Source organism: Octodon degus, unplaced genomic scaffold, assembly GCF_000260255.1.
Source record: "Octodon degus isolate 3935 unplaced genomic scaffold, OctDeg1.0 scaffold00151, whole genome shotgun sequence".
Taxonomy (NCBI): Eukaryota; Metazoa; Chordata; class Mammalia; order Rodentia; family Octodontidae; genus Octodon; species Octodon degus.
Genome location: NW_004524727.1, coordinates 1,875,120 through 1,895,890, shown reverse-complemented (window position 1 = coordinate 1,895,890; position 20,771 = coordinate 1,875,120). Strand labels below are relative to the sequence as shown.

Sequence of the window (20,771 nt, the reverse complement as noted above, 5' to 3'; positions counted from 1 at the left end):
GAGGGGCCAGGGAGATGGCTCAGTGGAATAAGTGCTTCCCTGGCAAGCACAAGGGCCTGAGTTCAATCCCCGGTTCCGCAAAAAAAAAAAGAAAAGAAAAGAAAACAGAGGGCTGGCAAGATAGCTCAGCAGACTAAGCACCTGCTTAGGCAACACAGGGACTGAGATTCCATCCCCGGCACCACATGCTGAGCTGGGTCCCTCCCCTGGGCACACTGAGCTGGCCACTGACACTGGAAGTGTCCCAACACTAGGGAGGCTGAAAAAGAGGCTCACTAGGGGTCTGAGCTGCATGGTGAGACCCTGTACCAAGCATATTTTTAAAATAGAAAGAAAACAGGAGCCTGGTGTAGTGGCGCATGTCTGTTGTTCCAGCACTCGGAGGCTGAGGCAGGAAGATCACAGCCCCTAGCTGAAAGTGTCATTCCTAATGGTCAGAGTTTGTGGAGACTGCACAGGATTGCTGCCAGGGATGAAGGTGATCGTGTAGGAAGAATCTTAATCGGAAATTGTGAGCCGTGCCCACAGGCTAGTTTCTTCCATTCCAACCGGGCAGAGGAGGAAAGAGTGATGACAGAGAAGACCCCTGGCTGTGAGCAAGAGGTGACTCCACCCTGGTTTACTTGCTCACTCTGGGTCACAGCAGAAGATTGGAGCACAGGAATGGCAAAAACTGTGGTGTCACGGTGCAGCTCTACAGGTCCCCCAAAACCTGTGTTCAGAGCTGGGCTTTAGAAGGTGACGGATCACAAGGCTCTGTGCTCATCTGTGGATCCGTCACAGATGACGTCACAGCTGAACGTGCTGGAGCAGGCGGGGCCTGGCTGGAAGGGCGCATCCTTGTCCTCAGCTCCTCCCTGTTCTTTCCTGGCTGCCATCAGGTGAGCAGCTCTCCTCCACGAGGCCCTTCTGCCATGGATGCTGGGCCCAGACTAAGCCCAATGAAACCATGAGCCAAAGACCCCTCTCCTTTAGGCTGAGTGTCCCAGCAACAGGAAACCAGGAAAACTGCATATTGTCACACTTTTTTTTTTGTATTTTAGGGAAGGGTCTACAGGGTGTTCAGGGTGTTCCACTAGATCAGACTCGTAGTGATCTGCTTGTTTACAGCCTCCCAAGTGCTCGGATTACAGGCCCGTGCCACCATGCCCAGTCTCAACTGGCGTCTCAGCATGTCCCGGGGGTGGGACCGGCACCACATTGTCACTCTTGGCCCTACCTTCTGCTGTGACCTCAGGGCTACCCAGCTCTTGGGCCATGGGCACAGTGCCCACCTGTGGAGGTCCGCTGAGCAGCAGCCGGCGGGGGTGGAAGCCATCTACACGGCCCTCGGCACGATTGCCATAGTCCATGTGGCTGGGCCGGGGCACTGTCCACTGGCGGTAGTAGAGCGACTGCTCGGTGGAGGTCATGGTCTTGTTGAGCAAAGGCCGGAAGGAGCTCGTCCACATGACAGAGGGTGCAGGCAACAGGGAGGCAGCCTTGGGCAGGCCACTGCTGTCAGTGGCTGTGACCATGTCATATACCAACTTGGGCAGAAAGACAATGGGTGGCTGACGGCAGGCCTTGGCCAGGGAGCACTGCGAGGCCTGCAGGGCCAGGGCACCCCCAGAGGACCCTCCTCCTGGGGGGGAGGAGGAGGCTGGCTGTGCCCATGAGGCGGCCGATGCCTGCAGGCTCCACTGGCCAGCGCGGGGAATGCCTTCAGGCCTTGGCTTCTCCACAGGGGCCCTGGCCTCCTCCGCAGAGCTATAGGGTGGGGAGGACCTGGCCAGCTCCCCCTGTGCGGGCCCAGGGGGCTGAGCTGAGGTCTCACTGCACAGCACAGAGCCTAGGGAGAGGAGATGGGTCAGGAACATCCCAGGGACAATGGGGCACAGGACATGCAGCCTGCCACACCCACCCCAGCTCCTAGTCCACACAGGTCCTCACCAGACACACGGGAGGACAGGGAGGAGGACGCAGAATCGTGGGAACAGGACCGCTCCCTCCTCACGGGGCTGCGCCTCTCTGCCGGGGAGGCTATTTCAAAGCACGCTGGAAATACGAAGCGCAGTGTCACTCACATTCCTGGCCAGCCTAGCACGTCACACAGCATGAAGTCACATCTCACGCTGCTGCTTCACTCATTCCTCCTTGTGTTTGCAGACAGAGTCTTGCTCCATAGCCGAGCCTGACCTTAAACTCACCATTTGACCCAGGCTGGCCTCAAATTTGGAGGATCCTCCTTCCTCAGCCTCCTCACTGCTGGAATCCCAGGCCTGGGCCCTTACTCCATTTATCTGCCACTCCTTAGTAATCCCATGCACAGGACCATCTTAGCTCAGCTGCGCTCACAGGTGGCACAGCCACACCTCGGGCAGCAGGGACTGGGAGCATTTACTACATGGTCAACCAAAGACACATGCTCAGGTAACCCCAAAGCCCAGGATGCCGCGGGAGCGGGGCTCACCTTCAGCTCCCGCCTCCTCATCCTCATTGTCCGAGCTGCTGGGCTTCTCCCCGTCGCTGTCAGGGGCCTCACTCCTGGCTGCCTGCTCTGCAGGGGCCTCACCGCTCACGAAGTAGGCAGCCAGGCCCAGCTCCTGCTCCAGGGCCGAGCGCGCCAGGCAAGAGGCATTGATGAGGCGCAGGTCACAGTACCGCAGAGACCTGGGGGGTGCAGAGGGGCACCAGCCCCAGCGTCCTTGAGAAAAGTGCTGCCTGCGCCCCAGCAGCACAGCAGCTCCCCAGAACCCCAGGATGCCAGCTGCAGCACACACTCCATCACACATTTAGTGATCAAAATGGCCTGACTTTGCCTCAAACCAAGTGGGCCTTGAGCTCAGCTCTTTTTTCATGGGACGGCAACTGGGACTCTGTGCTCTGAAGCACTGACTTTTTTTTGGTTGTTTGATAAAGGGCCTCATCACATAGCACAGGCTGGCTTCAAACTCTCAGCAATCCTCCTGCCTCAGCCTTCCAAATATGAAGCATTAATATTTTTATATCTGCAGGTGGGATCTAAGAGCACTGTTGTGAGGAATGACATCTAATCATTCTATCCACAGGGGGTGTGGACCAGGGCCTGTCTGGGAGCTGGGATGTGCCTGGGGGCTTGAGACCTCCTGTCCTCTCATGTGACCCAGCGACAGTTGTTGTGTGACCAAGGCCATGGTGAGGCTGCAGCTCAACCCCTGCTGATGCCGCAAGGATCTCATGGGGATGCCCCTAACACAAGGGCTCCCCTGAACCCTAACTCCAGCTACAGGCCCCAAGGAGCCTGACTGGGGCCTTGGGATCCTGGAAACCGCTGTCCATAGCCCACATCTCAGTGCTGCCCCTGCTGGGAGCCAGTCACAACACCCCAACTCCCATGAGGTGGCCAGCACAGCCCAGCAGCCCCCCACGCACCTGGGCAGGGACTCGCCGTGAGGGTCGGTCCCACTAAAGATGAGGATACAGGGCAGGCCCTCCAGTTCCAGGTATGTCTGCGGTCTCCATTCTGCATCCTCGATCTTCTGCCACAGCTACAGAGAGGAGGGGACAGGCAGCCCTGAGCCTCAGCTTCCCGAGCAAGGGTGACAGGCATGCGGTACCACATCTGGCTCCTGGGCTCAAACTTTCAATCCTCCTGCCTCAGCCTCCAGAGTACCAGCTTACAGGCATACCCCACCCCCATCCCTGCACCTGGCTGGTGGCCTGCAGCCCCTTGCCGCCCCCTGCAGCCCCTTGCCGCCCCCTGAAGCGCCTGGCACCCCACGCCACCTTGAGCTGCTTCACGAAGTGCTTGCCCACAGTGATGCTGGCGCTGGGGTCACCCAGGATGATCTCGAAGGCCTCTTCCAGGGCCAGCCGTGCCCGCACATGCGCCAGCCGCTCGTAAGCCACGGCGGCCAGGGGCGAGCAGGGAACGCGCAGCAGCACCATGAGCCCATGGCCGCACGGACACTGCTTGGGGGCATTGAGCAGGTTCTGCGTGATCTCCAGGGTCTCCACCGACGTGTGGTTCTTCATCTGTGGCAGGCCACGCACGGCCATCAGGGCGGCTGCATAGTGCTGGACCAGGACCAGTGTCCTGATGACCGCGCTGTGCAGGCGGGGGAACCTGGGGGCCGGACAGCAGCATGAGCCCCGGCTGCATGGGCCCAGGAGCCACAGAGCCCCACCTGGCTACAGGTCTCCCAGACACGGCAGCTCACAAGTCACTGCCCAGGGTACCTGGGGAGAATGGCACACTAAGTCACAAAGTCACCCAGGGTGGGCTCCAACATGGGACCCTCCTGCCTCAGCCTCCCAGAGAGCTGGGATGACCAATAAGCACCATCATGCAGTTTGATCTGGTTCAGCAGAGGGAAAAGGAAGCCAGTAGTGATGTTTCAGGGGCTGCGGCAGCCAAGAGGACCACATAACGTGTCTGGGCATGGTTTCTGTGCTGCACAGGTATGAGGTCGTGTAATTCCTGTCACCTCCTGAGGCAGGTGTCACCCTCACAAAGCGCTGACAGCCGTGAGTGAAAGACCGAGGACTCATGTCTAGAAGCAATGGTTCCTGAGCCCAAGCTCCTGGCATAACTATTCCCACAAGACATTAGCTTTATGCTCAGAGACCCCAATCTATAGGTTAGGGTGCAAGGTCTAGGCAGGTGAGAAAATTTGCTCATGGTAAAAGAAACTTGAACAAGCTGGGCTTGGTGGTATAGGCCTGCCAACCCAGCTCTGGGAAGCTAAGGCAGGAAGACTGCAAGTCATCCCCTAACAGGCTGGGGATGCAGCCTGTTTCATGGAAAACCTCTGAATTCAATCCCTATTTGAAAAAAAAAAAACACAAACATCCTCGATCAGAGGGCAGGACCCGAAGGTGGGTGTCGGGCTTGGCCAACCTGGGCCTGGCTGTGGACTCCTGGCCAGTGTGGCTTCCGGCTTAATGTGGTTCTGGAGATAAGTGACAGGGCGGGGCTCAGCAAGTGACTGTGCCCAGCCTGTGCAGAGTCAGAAGAGGACCATCAAGTCCTGAGCTCAGAGGCTGAGTCGGCGCCCACACGCTCAGCACTACCAGGCTCCAGCAGAAGCGGGCGGCAAGAGAAGAGGGGTAAAGCTCGGGCTTCCACGCCAAGCTGCTAGCAGGCAGTGGCCCCCTCACAGACCAAAGGACCATTTTCCACAGGGATACTTCCCATGCCCTGGGCTTCTCCTCCCACTGTACTTCGCAGATTTGGTTCATCGTAGGAGCCCCCTGGGCACTACCACTATCAGTGTGCAAGCAGAGCAGAGCCCAGACAGAGAAGCTGCCCAGCATGGCCTGGAAGGCAAGAGGGGGCCAACAGGAGGCAGGGCGACAGGATTTGCTCTGGGGCTTCACCATCCAGAGATGGGCAGCCTGGAGCAGGCAGTCCGCCTTCAACCTTCACTCTCCTTATCTGTAAAGTGAGCTCTCAGAACAGAGTTCTCGCACATCAAGTTCAAAGCACACAACTCGAGATAGCTAAATCCCAGGAGTAGGCCATGTACCCACCTGCATACAGACAGATAAGGTAATGTATTTACACTCAGTGAAGTACTATTCTGCCATAAACAAGGATAAAGGAGTCAGGTATAAGAAAATGGGTACAACTCAAGACCACAACGTTAAGTGGAATCAGATGTTCAAGCTTGACCTCACATAGCTTCTCTTACATGAGAAACCCAAAGTTTAAAGAGCAAAATAAAAGATGGACCATAGGAAACTTGGAGATAGAGCTTCTAGAAAAGGGCAAGAACCAAGAGCGGGAGGCAGTGGGGGGGTGCAGAAAGAATTACAGTGCATCACGCACGAATTCCCTACAATGGACATGATCATTAGGTACTGCAAACATAGTCTAATAAAGACATCACAAAAACTCACAGGTATGGTGGCATGCCCCTGTGACCCCAGCACTCAGGAGGCTGAGGCAGGAGGATCACTGCACGTTTCAGGCCAGCGTAGGCTACACAGTGAGTTCAAAGTCAGCCTAAACTACAAAGTGAGAGTCTATCTTGAAAAACCAAAAAAAGAAAGGAAGGGAGGAAGGAAGGAAGGAAAGAAGAGAGGGCGGGAGGAGCTGAAGGTGAAGTTAGATCGACTCTGTTCTCACTCAGCTCTGGAACCGGCTAGAGACTCTGAGCCTCAGTTTCTCCATTTGCAAAATGAGAACGGTGATAACAACTGGCTCAGGTAGGTGACAAAGAGCATCGGAAATGAAGGCCAAAGCTGCCACTTACTGGCCTTGTTTCTGACCTTTTCTACAGCTAACCTTCATTTCCCTGCCCTCCTCAGAGTCATAAATCCGCAGGCCAGAAGTGTAAGTCTGTCCTTCTGTACTGCTTGATACATTGTATCAACTGGAGAAGTCTAGAAGTTTAATTAAGTGACTCCTCAGAGGGCCAGGATTCCTACTTTGTAAGCATCTTCATCCTGTACAAGAGGAGGGCATGAACATTGGGTGCGTTCTACACCCCCAGCCTGGGGGAGCTTGCTTATACCATAAGGGCTGGGAGAGGCAGGCTAGCAGCCGCAGCTCCTGCCCTTCCCTTTGTTCTCGCTGGTTTCTGTTGCCATGAGCTGCTGCCCTCTGCCATGTGCCACTCTGCCTGGGAGCCAGTGGAGGATAGACTGAAACCTCCACAAACTGTGAGCTCAATAAACCTTTCTTTCCTTAATCTTTTATTTGTTTGTTTGTTTATTTTGGCAGAACCAGGTATTGAACTCAGGCTCTTGGGCTTGCCAGGCAAACGCTTATTCTACTGAGCCATCTCCCCGGCCCCATCACTATCTTAGTTTCCTGTTGCTACATCACCTGTATGTTTTGTTTTGTTTTTTCCTGGAACTGGGGATTGAACTCAGACCCTTGCACTTGCCAGGCAAGCGCTTGTTCTACTGAGCCATCTCCCCAGCCCTCTTTCCTTAATTTTGAGTGTCTGGTATTCTGTCTCAGCAACGAGTGAAAAGTAACTGAGACACCTTCCTCATTTTTAAAATGTTTCGAGTCAAATGTGGAGACACATGCCTGTGATCTCAGCACTCAGGAGGCAGAGGCAAGAAGATTCCTGTGAGTTTGAGGCCAGCCTGTGCTACATGGGGAGACTCTGTTTCTAAAAATATTTGGTGCAACACTGTGAGAAAGCTATCATTGGAGATCTGGGGAGCGCTGGGGAGGATGAGGCAGCCCATCCCATCCTGGGATCAGGCGGACCACACCCACACTGTTTGCCACAGAGCAGGACTCCAGGGAGACAGGTACCTTTTTCCCAGCGCAGTGACCATGCCCTCGAAGGAGCTGTCATATCTGAGCAAAGGGAGGCTGTGTCCAGAGAGAGTAGACTCGATGAACTCGGACAGCCCGAAGTACTTCTTGCTCTCAGGATACAGCCCTGCGCCCTGACATAGAGCACAGAGTTCAAAGGCAGCACGGGGCCGGGCAGGGGGAGGGGCAGTGCCAGGCCTGCAGCCACCCAGGGCTGCATCTACTCTTTGGTGGTGCTGAGGATTGAACCTATGGCCCCTGCCCTGAGCTCCACCTCCAGCTCCTTTTTTGTTTGTTTGTTTTTGCAGTACCAGGGATTGAACTCAGGACCTTGTGCTTGCCAGGCAGGTGCTTATTCTACTGAGCTATCTCCCTGGCCCAGCCTCCAGCTCCTTTTGTGATTTTTACTTTGCAACAGGCTCTCCTAAGTCTACACGTTGCCCCCGCTGGGCTTGAATAAGCAATCCTCCTGCCTCAGCCTCCCAAGTGCAGGGATCACAGGCAAGTGCCACCATGCCCAGCCTGCTGGTCACATGGAGAGTCCTTCTGTGTGGAGCCCCAGTCCCCAGGACCCCCGAGGGCTCTGCCATGAACCCCTCTCCCCAAAGCCACGAGGTCACCCAAAGTGCTACTTGGAGATCTAGCCCCTGCAGAGAGTGCCCTGGCTCAGAGCCTCACTGCGTGTCCAGAGGAAGCCAGCTGGAGCTAGGAGAAGATTTCAAAATCTAAGCCTGGACCAGACCAAAGCTCCACCCCCTCGCCTCAGAGTCGGATCAGTCTCAGGCCCCTCTGCAGGCAGCCACGCCACTCACGTCGCTGTGGGGGATGGGCCAGTGGACCTCGTTGTAGGGGCTGACGAGTGTGCGCTGAGTCTGCAGTGCATACGGGAAGGACGTCACATGCAGCGTCACGATGTTGGGGGCTTCCTTCACCTCCCTGCAGTTGAGCAGTCTGTCCACCAGCCCCACGCAGGGGTCACCCTGGGAGCAGAGATTGTGGACGGCGCTACTGAGGTGGGAGAAAAGAAAGAATGAACACAATTACTAACACTGCTTTATGATTTTTTTTTTCTGTAATTAGGACAGGGTCTACAGGGTCTCACTACACAGATCAGACTCTAGTGATCCTCCTGCTTTCAGCTTCCCAAGTACTGGGATTACAGGTGCAACACCACACCCAGTCTCATTCTCCATCTCACCACGCCCCAGGATGGGGCCAGCACAGCATGTGGTGCCAGGGATTGAACACTGGATGTGTCTGCCTAAGCAGACACTTTAGTCCGCTGAGCTACCCGACTGGCTGCCCAACTGCTATTCATTTTAACTGAATAAAATTGCGCTTTGGGAAAGTGCTGCTGGTTGGGGGCTGACCAAGCTCCACCAGCAGAGCATGCAAGGCCCCGCCCCCACGCCCCCACCCAGGCCAGGGCCCGGGTCTGACCTCACAAGGTCCCAGTGTGCGTGGTCATGGATGAGCACAAAGAGCGTGTGTGGGCTCCGGTGGGAACGCTGCAGGAACGCTGTGAAGCTGGCGGGCGCCTCTGCATCCAGCTTCAGCACGTGCTGCTCCAGCCCCTGCCTGGCTGCAGGCTCCAGCTCCAAGCCCAGCTCCTGCAGCACGCCTGCCAGAGAGTACGTGGCTGCTGCGGCCAGCACCACCCTGTCCCATCCGCGGCACATGCTGGCACAACAGGCCTTGGGGAAAGAGATCCTGCCTGCCCCACACCGTGGCTGGGCAGGCCTGGCATGGGCATCACAGTGACCTCAGGGACTGGAGAAGCAGGCTCCACAGTGAGAGGGAAGGGAACGGTCCTGCCATGGTACAAAGCCACCACCAGGTGACTGTTGTGACGCTGAAGAGACTGAATGCGGACGGAAGCCAGGACCTTTGCACTTCGCTACATCCCCAGCCCTTTGTGTTTTTTTATTTAGACACAAGGTCTTGCTAAGCTGCCTAGGTTGGGCCTAAATTGAGATCCTCCTGCCTCAGCCTCCCAGAGTGCCACAAGGCCCAAAGAGAGTGACTCTCAGCATGAAGACACCAGCTGCTTATGTATTCCATGTTTAAATGCAACCTCCTTGAAAAGATGGTAAACAGAAGCCAGGCAACACAGTCAGCCCTGGCCTGAGGAGCACAATGAGGGTTAGGTCTTATGTTCCCTTTCTCAGACCCTAAAGCCTTGGGCAAATCCATGTCTTGAAGCCAGCTTCAGGGTCTATAAAACAAGAGCAAAAACAGGTATGGTGCACACCTGTCAGCCCAGCCCTTAGGAGGCTGAGGCAGGAGTATCGCCATGAATTCAAAGGCCAGCCCAAACTATATAGTGAGACCCTACCTCAAAATAAATTAGTAAGATAAGAGCAGAGACATTTGGTCCATCCTCTCCACTGTCAAGAAGGCCGCGCACAACTCGCCTTGGGTTTCAGGGCTCCGAGGCTTTTGTGGGCCCTGTCCCCGAATGCCCGGTACCTGAGCGCCATACGTGGGCCACGGTCTGCTGGAAGGTGACCTCGGAGGGCGGGACACAGACCAGGAAGTCCACCTTCTCGAAGGAGCCCAGGTCCAGGTTCCGAGTGCTGGAGTCCGCGATGGAGCACACATGTGACAGCAGCTTCTGCGCCACCGCCAGCTGGGCAGGCCGGACGCCACGTGGCTCCGGGCAGTCACCTGCAGCCGGGGGACCTGCATGAGCCAGGGTACGGCAAGGCACACTGTGGGGCCAGCTCACATCCACATCTGGCCTGGGGCCAGCGCCAGGCAACCACAGCTCTTCACTGGTCATGAGGGTGAAGCAGGTGCACACATGACAGAAGCTCAGGCTCCCTGTCTTCAGGAAGCAATGAATAGCACCTGGGGACAGCAAGTTCCCAGAGGGAAGAGCAGCAGTCCCCGTGTCGGGTCACAGGAATGGCAAATCTCAAGTGCAGATCCCAAGTCACCTGTGCTGGGCCAGGATGCAGGGCACATTGGGGCTGGGACGCGGCTCCCTGTGGCAACAACCAGGACTGCGGCGCAAGGGAGGGAGATGCTGCCCCCAGGGACCTCCCTGCTTGCGAACCGGGCCTTTGGGCCAAGTCCCAGGCTGGCCTCACACACCTGTCCACCCTCCCTGCCACTCACTCGTGCACACAGGGGTCCCGCCGACCTCCAGGCCCACTGTGTTAGTGACAAATGTGGAAGTCAGCAAAGATGAAGAATGGCCTTGATTTTCCTGGTGAAATTTGTCCAGCAAGATGTCAATGTCACCCTCTGCCCAGAACAAAGAACAAGCGGAAATGGGTTTTCTGTGCTGTGGAACCCAGGAGCCTCTCTGGAGCAGCGCCTTCATCCAGTGCTGTGCTGGTGCTTGGGAAAAGGCAAGAGGGAGAAAGAGGCCCTCGAAAGCAGCAGTGAGGACCAGGCCTGGAGAGGCCGGGAGAGCCAGGCTGGGGCAGGGTCCCCAGGGCAGGTGGGGCAGCAGTGTGGGACGCAGGTGCCCCCTCCCCGGGTAGCACCTGCGCCATGTGCGCATCCGGCTGCCTACCTGGACAGAGGGTGCTGAAAAAGGCCCCCAGCGAGTCCACCTTGCCGCTCGCCAGCTCGCAGTGCACCTCCCGCTGGTACTCGGCAGGGCTGAGCAGGCTCTCGGACAGGATGCGGGCCTGGTACTTCCCTGGGACAGGGGGCAGCTCTCACCCGGCTGCTTTACTTGTTTCAACAGCAGGGCTTGAACCCAGAGTCTCTGCTCAGAGCTACATCCTTGGTCTTTTTCAAAATTTTTGAGACAGGGATTCGTTAAATTGTCCGGCTGAGCTTGAACTTGCAAACCTCCTGCCTCAGCCTCCCGGAGAGTCAGGGTCACAGGCATGTGCACTCCGGTGCGGGGTCAGGTCTCCGGACCTCTACCCAGCCCCAGGGCCAGCACCACAGATGACTGAGAGCCGGTGCTCCTGTTGGTTGAAGGAAGTGGCAGCATGCACCGCCTGGGTCCAAGTTACGAAACTTGAAGGGCTAACAAGGCTAAGATTGCTTGGCATGGCGGCATACGCCTGTCACCCAGCACACGGGAGGCTGAGGCAGGAGGACAGAAGCAGACAGCCTAGGCGATGTAATCACTTAGCTGGAAATTATTTCAAAATTAAAAATAAAAGTGCTGGGAATGTAGCTCTGTGGAAAGGTCCTGAGTTCAATCCCCAATACTGCAAGACACGAGGGGAGCAAAAAAACGTGGTGTTCAAAGTACACGACGTGTGAACACCTCAGTGGCCCCGAACACACAGTGAGCTTGGTGTCTGCCTTCCAACCAGGACAATCACTCCAGGAAAGTGCTCTTGTCCCAAGCCTCAAGGCATGGTCACACACAGTAGGGTTGTTGGTTTTTTTTTAATTTTTGAAAAATATTGTATTTATTTATTTATTTAGTACAGGGTCTCACTATGCAGCTCAGACTCTTGGTGAGCCTCCTGTCTCAACCTCCCCAGTGCTGGGATTACAGGCATGTGCCACCACACCCAGTTTTGGTGGCCAGCATGGCATGCAGTATCAGGGATTGAACCTGGGTCCTTGCACTTGCCAGTCAGACACTTACACTGCCAAGCTATCTCCGTAGCCCACACAGTGGGTTTTATTTTTATTTTTATTTTTTGGCAGAACCGAGGATTGAACTCAGGCTCTTGCGCTTGCCAGGGAAGCGCTTATCCCACTGAGCCAGCTCCCCGGCCCCCACACAGTAGGTTTTAAATGAGCACTTTTTGTTGTGTTGTTGTGTGTTGTGTCTGAGACAAGGTCTCACTATGTAGCCCAGGCTAGCTTTGAACTCATGGCAATTCTGCCCCAGCCTCCTGAGTACTTGGCTAACTCAGCAACTTTATACCTCCAATAGTAAGCTGGCTGGTATAAAATTACTGAGCCCTCAACACAGTAAGTTTATTGTTCCTTATCTCTTTTCTACCAGTGAGGAAGCTGAGAATGACCCTCACCCCTATTTTTTAATTTTGAGAGATAAGGTCAAGTTGCCCTAGCTGAACTTGAACTTGATGGCTGGGAAGACAGGCATGTGTCACCACCATGCCCAACAAAGCTGCCTGCTGCAGCCAGCTTCAGTGCACTGCACGGACCTTGGGCTTCCCACACACACCAGGAAGGGCACGGCACGGAGAGGCCAGCTCACCAGTGACGGCAATGCAGGAGTCAATGGCAGTGTTGCGGCAGGCACGGATGATCACCACATAATTGGTCTTGGCCAGCTTGCCCTCAACGAGCAGGCGAAACATCTCGGCCAGGCCCTCAGCCAGTGAGTAGGCACACTCGATGACATGCACGCTGTCATTGCAGGAGCTGGCGGCCAGGCCAGCCAGCCAGGGCAGCTGCGCCGAGGTCACAGGTGCCACAGGGCCAGGTGTGGGCGGGTAAGGCTGCGGTTGCACCTGTGGGCACTGCCGGACCTCGGCAAGGTGCGACTCTCGCCAGGAGCGCAGGAAGATCTGCTCCAGCTCCTCCATCAATGGCACCTGGTCAGCAGCTGGAAAACAGGGCACAAGGCGGTCAGTGCAGATGCCGGCGGAACCTCAGCTTTGGTGCTTTGAGACAGGATCTCACTATGTGTCCCAGGCTAATCTTAAACTCATGATGTAGCCCTGACTGCAGAGACCCTCCTGCCTCAGCCTCCTGAGTGCTAGGATGACACCAGTCTCTCTTCTCTCCCCACATGCAGGTTCGAAATGCTGAAATTCCTAAAAGTGAATTCCTACAGCCACTACCAGATGAGCTTGCTTTTATTGTTCTTTCTTTCTTTCTTTCTTTGTTTACAGAAGTCAAACCTGGGACCTCTACTCTGAGTTACATCCTCAGACTTTTTTTTTTTTTTTAAATTTATTTATTTATTTTTGTGTGTGTGGCCAGCTCAGCCCACCAGGGGGTGGGGCTGGCTGGCATGTGGTGCTGGGGGATTGAACCGGGGTCCCCGTGTGCTTAGCTTAGCTTGTTCTAAGTAGGTGCTTTAGACCACCGAGCCATCTCACCAGCCCTCAGACTTTTTTTTTTTTTTTTTTCTCAGAGGGTCTCACTATATCCATAATTTGCCCAGGCTGGGCTTGAACCTTGAACCTGTGATCCTCCTGCCTCAGCCTCCCAGAGTGCTGGTATCACAGGTATGCAAAACCACAGCCAGCTTCGTGTTTTGTTTTGTTTTTGGCAAACTGGGGATTGAACTCAGGCCCTTGCACTTGCCAGGTAAGCACTTATTCTACTGAGCCATCTCCCTGGCTCCACTTCCAGTTTTAATAGATAGATCCCATGAGAATCAGCAGATCCAAACAGCCTGTGGTTAGATCAGCTGATGTCCTCCTCACTTCAAAACTCCTCTGCCACCACCTCTCCCCCACTGTGCTCCCCAGATGAAGTTAGCATTCATCTGCCTGTCTACTCTCCAACCCCTCGCCCCCTTGAGTGTCCCCATCCAGGTGCCCGGGGTTCCCTGTGGCCACACCCACATTCCACTCCACCAGGTCTCCATGCCAGCCACGCTGACACCACGGTCCTGGGAACCCTCCAGCTTGCCTGTCACCTCTTTGTCTCCTTGTACAGTTCATGAGCAGGGACGACCAGAGTTCACTATGGGGTGTACTGGGGACCAGGTGTGACACCTGGCTGGGAGGCCTCCACCCAGCAAGGGGAGACGCTGAGGCAGGGACCAGTGCAGGACAGGGGCAGGACCATCATGGGGACTGGGAACAGGATGACCTGAGCACGTGACAGAAAGGTCAGCATCTCCAGGGAGGGAAAGCACAGTTCTCTGGATGGACATGGGGAACAGGGCCAGGAGAGGCAGCCCCAGAGTGGGGTGGGTGACAGAGACAGGAGAGGCTGGGTCCGGCTGAGCAGACGATGACCCATCAGAGCCACACATACCCTGGGATAGGGAGCTGGAAAGGAGTCCAGCCGGGTGTGGTGGCACACACCTTTATCCCAGCACTCACGGGGCAGGCTGAGGCAGGACTGCTGCAAGTTGGAGGTCAGCCTGGGCTACATAGCAAGCTCAAGGCCAGCTCGAACTACACAGTGAGATCCTCTTTTTTAAAAAACAAACTAAAAGGACCTGCCTGCCCAGAAGGCACAGGGTCTTCCAAGGGCCCCCCAAGCTTGAGGCTCCCAAGACAGAACCTTGGCTTTACCTGAATAAAAAATTCCAACAATGCCTTTATGGGTAGGAGTTGAGCACAGAGAAGTGCCCAAGCTCAACGACGGGCCAGGGCACCCCTTTCCTGATGAAACAACATCATCAGCTTCAGGGACCATGGAAAGTTGGGGGCCAGGGAGCCAGGATCTGAGGAGGCGACCACCATCTTCCCTGCCTGCGGAACCACAGCAGCAGCCCTGCGGCCTCGCCTCACACCAGCCCCACCTGAGACAACTGCAGCAGCTGCTCTGCGGCCTCCTGCACATCCAACTTGGGGCCGGGTGGCACAAGGGCCTGCAGTCCCCAACCAGACACTGCTGTTCCCAGTAAGCCATGCCGCCTCCTGCCTGAGCTGTCCCCAAAGGCTCCATGCTTCTACCTCCCACCGTACGCCCTGTGCCCGGATGATGGGTGCCTGGCTTAGAAGCTTTCTCTACCATTCCAACCTTCCTTCCCCTCCGCAGTGATCACTGCTGCCAGCAGGGGCTGCCATTGTGCCCTGGGATTTCAGCCCCTACTGCCCAAGTTGGCCCTCATGGAGGGGTCTGTGATCAGCCCTGGGAGGAGTGGCCAATAGGGGCTCACCAGCTGGACCTCATGGCCAGTGAGGACTCAGCAGCTGACCTGACGGCCAACAGGGACTCACCCAGCTGGACAAGGTAATAAACAGTGAGCAGGAGCTGCATCTCCTCGGAAATAGGCTGCACAGCTGAGGAGCCGAACTGCTCGTAGGCCCGGGAGATGGACTGGGAGTTCTGGTAGCAGGTGTACAGCAGCGGGCTGACCACCACGTCGTTCAAGTTCCCGCACAGGTAGGGGAAGTTCCCGTGGCCTGCAGAGGAAGAAGCAGTGCTGCTGGCAGGTGGCTTGGGGATGGCTGGGGACTATGTCCCCATGAGGGACAGGATGGACTCCCCATGACCCCCACCACCACAAGAGACTCAGGAACCAGAAGCACCTCTATCTGTCATCAAAATGATATGCGCCTGACCTCTCTGAGTACAACAGGCAGGTGCTATGCCTGCTCCAGGCAATTTGGCTCCTGGGACACTGGTTACGTACATCTTGAGGAGCTGAAACTCACAAGGGACCCCAGGAGACTCGCCCAGGCCCCCAGGTATCCTGGACCAGAGAGTGCCTGACTTGGCCTGTGAGTTTATCACAGCTCTGCCAAACTCAGGGGCTCAGGGTGCAGCAGCGGGGACCACAGGGGTGGCACTGCCTAGGAACATGATTTACAAGCAGTAAGATGCATACCTGTCATTCCAGCACTGGGAAAGCCGAGGCAGGAGGCTCTCCATGAGTTTGAGGCCAGCCTGGGCTATGTAATGAGTTCAAGGCCAATTGGAACTAGGTACCAAGACCTAGTCTCAAAAAAACAAACAACCCTAGCAAGCGCAAGGGTCTGAGTTCAATCCCTGGTTCCGTAAAAAAAAAAAAAAGACAGTTTTCTTAAACGCCCTGAGACGAAAGCCACACAAAAGGGAGACGAAAAGGACTTCTCGAAGCAGTGTCAAGTGTCTGCAGCCAGGTTAGGAGCCGGGGATGCTAACACTATGCAGAGGGGCGCAGGTGCCACCCTGGGCCTCTGCCCTCTTGGCCCTGTGGGGCTGGGACTGGCAGTGGTCACCTGGGAAGATACAGAACATGAAATCCCACGTGCCCAGCCACCATATTGGCTTTTTTTGGGTTTGTTTGGCTTTGGGATTTTTTATTTTATTTTATTATTATTATTATTTTTTTATGGAACCAAGGATTGAACTCAGGCCCTTGCACTTGCCAGGGAAGCACTTATTCCACCGAGCCATCTCCCCAGCTCCTGGGATTTATTTTTAGGGGGAAAAAAGTATCCTTTCTTCATAAACATCCAGCAGTCTCTCCTGCTGCCTACCAGGCTGCCTCCACTAATGCTATAAGCACCATAACCCTAGGAGCCAGGGAAGGACCCAGATATGCAGGAATGAGTGCTACATCCCACACTGGGCCTGCCAGCCCAGCACAGTCCCTCTGAATCTTCTGTCCCAAGGTCCTTGATTCACTGGGAAGGGATTTCTGTCACTGAGCTAACACTTTTCCTGCACCAGCACCCATTAGTTGGCACCCAGAATGAGTCGACAGGCGAGCAGTCACACTGCCTGGTCACAGACTACTCAGGGCTTTGTGTGACAGTGATGTCTCAGTGCTAGGTGTTCACGAGGAGTGAACAAAAGTGGAAATAGGCCCGAGCGAGCATCACCAAAAGAGCCCTGCCATGTGGGGACCTGGCAAGCTCCAGAATCTCATCACCTGCAGGGCTTTGGACTGGCTCGGGAGGCCACTAGGCGGGGGACGCAGTCCCGGTGTGGCCAGTTCCTTGCCCAGCCCTCCTGCCACCGAGGGTGGTGGGGGAGCCCTTGCAAACTTACCTTTAAATATCACCGGCTTGGCCTTGCATATCTTCAGCAAATTGTCAGGAACAGACACGGGTTCTCCAGAGGCCACGACAGGAAAAGTGACTGCAGCCGGTCCCACCATGCTGGCCTGTGGCACACATGCCACCCCTGCACCTTCTGGGAGCATGACAGGAAGGAACGTTAGCAAGCTGTGCAGGGAATGTGCAGGAAAACAGACGCACGCCTACATGGAAGAGTTCATTACAGCAGAAGACACACGGTCACGACCTCCCTAGCTCTGAGCATGCTCATCCCATCGTCCTTGCCACTTTCTGCAGCAGCCCGGGAGTCCTCTTTCCTGAGGGTTTTTACTAACTGTGATCTAAACCACAGTGAACACTGCTGCCGAGCGCCACCCAACGGCAAGTCAGGCTTGCAAAAGCACAACGCCGCGTCTTCATCCACCTTAGTCACTGGATCTGGCACTTTGTGACTTCCTGCTCTTCCCAAGTCAAAACCACCTGGGAGGCCTTTTGCTCTGTTCAGGATGACACAGCCAGGGCAGTGCCACTACAGACCTTGCCCAGGGGTGACAGCGGTACTGCTCCGCTACCTCTAGGACCAGGCAGCGCCCCCACACACACCCTGCAGCATCCGCAGGGCCTGACGGAGGACAGACTGCACCCTGCCTGGTCTGTCGCCTGCACCTCCCTGGCCCACACCCGCACACATATTGCCAGTACCGAGCCCCCTGTGGGTTCTGGATCTTGTTGCAATCACTCACCAAACTTAGCTCTGTTCATGCCACCCTGAGCATAGCTGGCATCTGCAGCCCATGGGGACTCTGGAGACCACCCTCTGTGGCGTTTTTTGGGGGGGCCAGAGTTTGACAAGATCCCTGGAAACATTCAGAGCATGGATTAAGCTGCCACTAGTAATGAGCTTCAGTAAATTTCCCCTTAGTTTGGAGAACACTTACTTGGCATTTTTTTAGAGCACAGCTTACAATGGATTTTATAGCACACACCTGTATAATTTTTACATTTTGAGGCAAACTCTAAGTTGCCCAAGCTAGCTGGCCTTGAGATTAATGATTCTCCTGCCTCAGCCTCTTCATGTGGAAAACTGAGGCAGAAAGACCACAAGTTGGGAGTCCAGCCTGGACAACTTAATGACTTATCTCTTAAAATTAAAAATTAACCAAAAGGGCTAAGGATTCAATCCCCACGCAAAGGCCTTGGGTTCAAGCCCCACCCCCATTCTCACCCCCCACCCCACCTCCACCCCACACCACTGTACCCCACCCGACCCAAATAAATAAATTAGTAAATTAACTGAAAACTACTGTGAGAGTTCGTGACCCGACTATGCCACTGGGGGCGCTGCTGCTCCGTCCTACTCCCTGGGCCCGCTGGACAGCTCAGTTTTGATTTGGAGCAACCGAAACTGGCCGGGCGGTGGTCACCGCACAACAGCAATTCCAGGACTCAGGTTGCATTCGCGGGGGACCCCAAATATAACGAACTGATCCCCAAAACTCTTTGGACTCTCCTCTGAGCAGGCTGGTCCCAAGCCACAGCCCGTGTGGAGGCCACAAACCCACACTAGGAGCTTGAACCCGCAGTCTGGCTGAGCCCATGCCTGCAAGTGGGGATCACAGCGATAGCCACATAGTCCACAGGGCAGAGCCAGTGGCTGCTGTCCCTCAGGATCAGAAGGGACATGAGTGCACACGCCTTCACCAGTGGCCGGGCACCCCAAGTCACGCAGCAGCTTAGAGTGCCCTGGAGGAGCCCCAGATGACCTCTCTCTCTTCTTCAGACTAAAATGGTACAAAAACAAAAAGCTAAAAGCGCACTGGCTAGGTGTGCACACCCTGATCCCAGCACCTACAGAGGGTTGAGGCAGGGGGACTGCCAAGGTCCAGGCCAGTCAGGCTGGGTAACTTAGACCCTGTCTCAAAATAAAAACATGTAAAAGGGACTTCCAAGGCCCCAGGAGCTCTGCTGTGTGGGCTTCGAACCAGGAGATCCCCTGTCCAGCTCAGGGAGGGAGCCATGGACACAAAACCTGGTTCCCATAACCAGAGGCCCAGTCCCTGGCCACGCAGCCACTCTGAGCCCAGTCCCGGGGCCTCAATTCAATTCTTCCACCCAGATGGAGGCCAGAGGCTGAAGAAGGCAGCAGGCATGATAGAGATGGTGCCGGGGTCAGCCCTACTTGGCCTACAGAGCTCCATCCTTGGCCCTTTCTTTATCTTTCTTTTTTTTCAGACCCGGAGATTGAACTCAGGTCCTTGCGCTTGCCAGGGAAGCGCTTATTCCACTGAGCCATCTCCCCAGCTCCCATCTTTCATTTTAAGACAAGGACTTGCTAGGTTGCCCAGACTCAGCTCCAATTCAAGATCGGCCTGCCTCAGCCTGCCACAGTGCTGGGCTCTCAGGCACAGGCAGTGCCACGCCTAACCCTGATCCTCCCAATTCCCTCTCTGCCCCCTATACTGCATCTCCTCAGCACTTCACACTCTTCCTCAGTGTCCCCAGAATTCCTGACACTGGCCCAAGAGACACATGTCACTCACTGTCACCCAGGTTATCACTGCTCCTTGGCACAGGTGGCGCTTCCCACATGGGACTCAGCAGCCCTGGGCCCCAGTGCCACCAACCTCCCCTGGTGCCCACCCAAGCCCTGAACCCCAGGAAGCTCTGGGCCCCTCCCAGGGACCCAGGCACCCAGGCCACACACATTACCTAAGGCTGAGGGCCGTGCCAGCACGGCCAAGCTGCTCCGTGCCAGCTGCTGGTGCCTGGGGGAGTCCCTGCCATGGAAGACCACTGTACCTGGGGCCGCTGCTGGCAGAGGCTGCTCGGAGAACGGCGCTGATCCTGCAGGAGAGAGGAGCCGAGCACTGGGCGACAGCAGGCTGTGGGCAAAGCTCTCTGTCTCTACCACCCAGCTGACCCCAAATCCCTTTGGGCCAGAGCTCCAGACATGGGCACTGCACCCCAAAAACAACACACAGGGGTGCACATGCACGCACACACAAGCTACACACAACTGTGCACATACACATGATTCTTCCTTATACACACATGCACACGCCCAAGCACACATGTACACGTGCCTTCTCATGCATGCATAGGATACACATGCATGCACACAGACACGCTTCTGCACATGTGCACACACTCCTCCACACACAAACACATGTACACTCCTACTCCTGCACACACATGAACACAACCTGGTTGTGCACGAGCATGTGTGTATACATCTGAACATCTGCTCATGCATACACAGAACACATGTTCACATGCATATTCACACACACCTCTGCTCACACATGTGTGCATTCACAAACACGTATACACACACTCCTGTTCGTGCAGCACATACACACTGGTGTATGAAGTGAGTTCAGGCTAATCTGAACACAAAGCAAGACCTGCCCTTTGCTTCCTTTTCTTATTGTTTTCTTTTCAGACAGGGTCTCACAAGGGAGCCCAGGTTGGCCTGGAACTCACAGCAATCCTCCTGCCTCAGCCTTCCAAGTGCTGGGTTACAGGCATGCACCACAATGCCTGGCTGCCTTTGTCTGTTCTGTAGCCTGTCAGGCCTCACAGTGAACCAGTCTGCACAGCCCCTTTCTACCCAGCTTCTGCTCCGTCGCCTCACCTGCCTGCTGAGCGCCTGTTGGGATGCCAGGGTTCGACCCAGGAGCACCGGGCTCGCTGGAAAAGACAGCCAGAGGTCCTGAGCCCTCCAGCGGCGGGAGGATGGGACCAGAGCCCGCACTCGCCAAGGCCTGGCGGCTTCTGAACTCTGCAAGGGGAAGAGGCAGATGTGAGCACCCATGCTCTCCTCGGCCCCAGCTAAAACAGGGCTTCAAATCGAGAATTTCTCCCACAGGTGAGCAGACTGCATAGTAATAAGATGCCAACCAGGCAAGGGGTGCACAAGCGTCATCCCAGCGTCAATTTAGGCTGCGCTGCACAGTGAGTTC

General features: G+C 55.6%; 1 protein-coding gene across 1 annotated transcript in view; it reads right to left on the bottom strand.

Annotated features, from left to right (window-relative positions):
- Positions 1–20,771, bottom strand: part of Greb1 (growth regulation by estrogen in breast cancer 1) — a 62,036-nt gene that overhangs the window by 16,026 nt on the left and 25,239 nt on the right. Inside the window, exons 5-21 of the mRNA XM_023702416.1 lie at positions 20,444–20,590; positions 19,519–19,653; positions 17,553–17,666; positions 16,802–16,945; positions 15,043–15,228; positions 12,390–12,740; positions 10,764–10,892; positions 10,361–10,489; positions 9,710–9,907; positions 8,681–8,861; positions 8,053–8,248; positions 7,238–7,374; positions 3,748–4,087; positions 3,394–3,509; positions 2,453–2,652; positions 1,933–2,037; positions 1,275–1,831 (exon numbers count right to left, since the gene is read on the bottom strand). Of these exons, the coding sequence (XP_023558184.1) occupies positions 1,275–1,831; positions 1,933–2,037; positions 2,453–2,652; positions 3,394–3,509; positions 3,748–4,087; positions 7,238–7,374; positions 8,053–8,248; positions 8,681–8,861; positions 9,710–9,907; positions 10,361–10,489; positions 10,764–10,892; positions 12,390–12,740; positions 15,043–15,228; positions 16,802–16,945; positions 17,553–17,666; positions 19,519–19,653; positions 20,444–20,590 (3,365 nt within the window). The remainder of the gene's footprint in view (positions 1–1,274; positions 1,832–1,932; positions 2,038–2,452; positions 2,653–3,393; positions 3,510–3,747; positions 4,088–7,237; positions 7,375–8,052; positions 8,249–8,680; positions 8,862–9,709; positions 9,908–10,360; positions 10,490–10,763; positions 10,893–12,389; positions 12,741–15,042; positions 15,229–16,801; positions 16,946–17,552; positions 17,667–19,518; positions 19,654–20,443; positions 20,591–20,771) is intronic.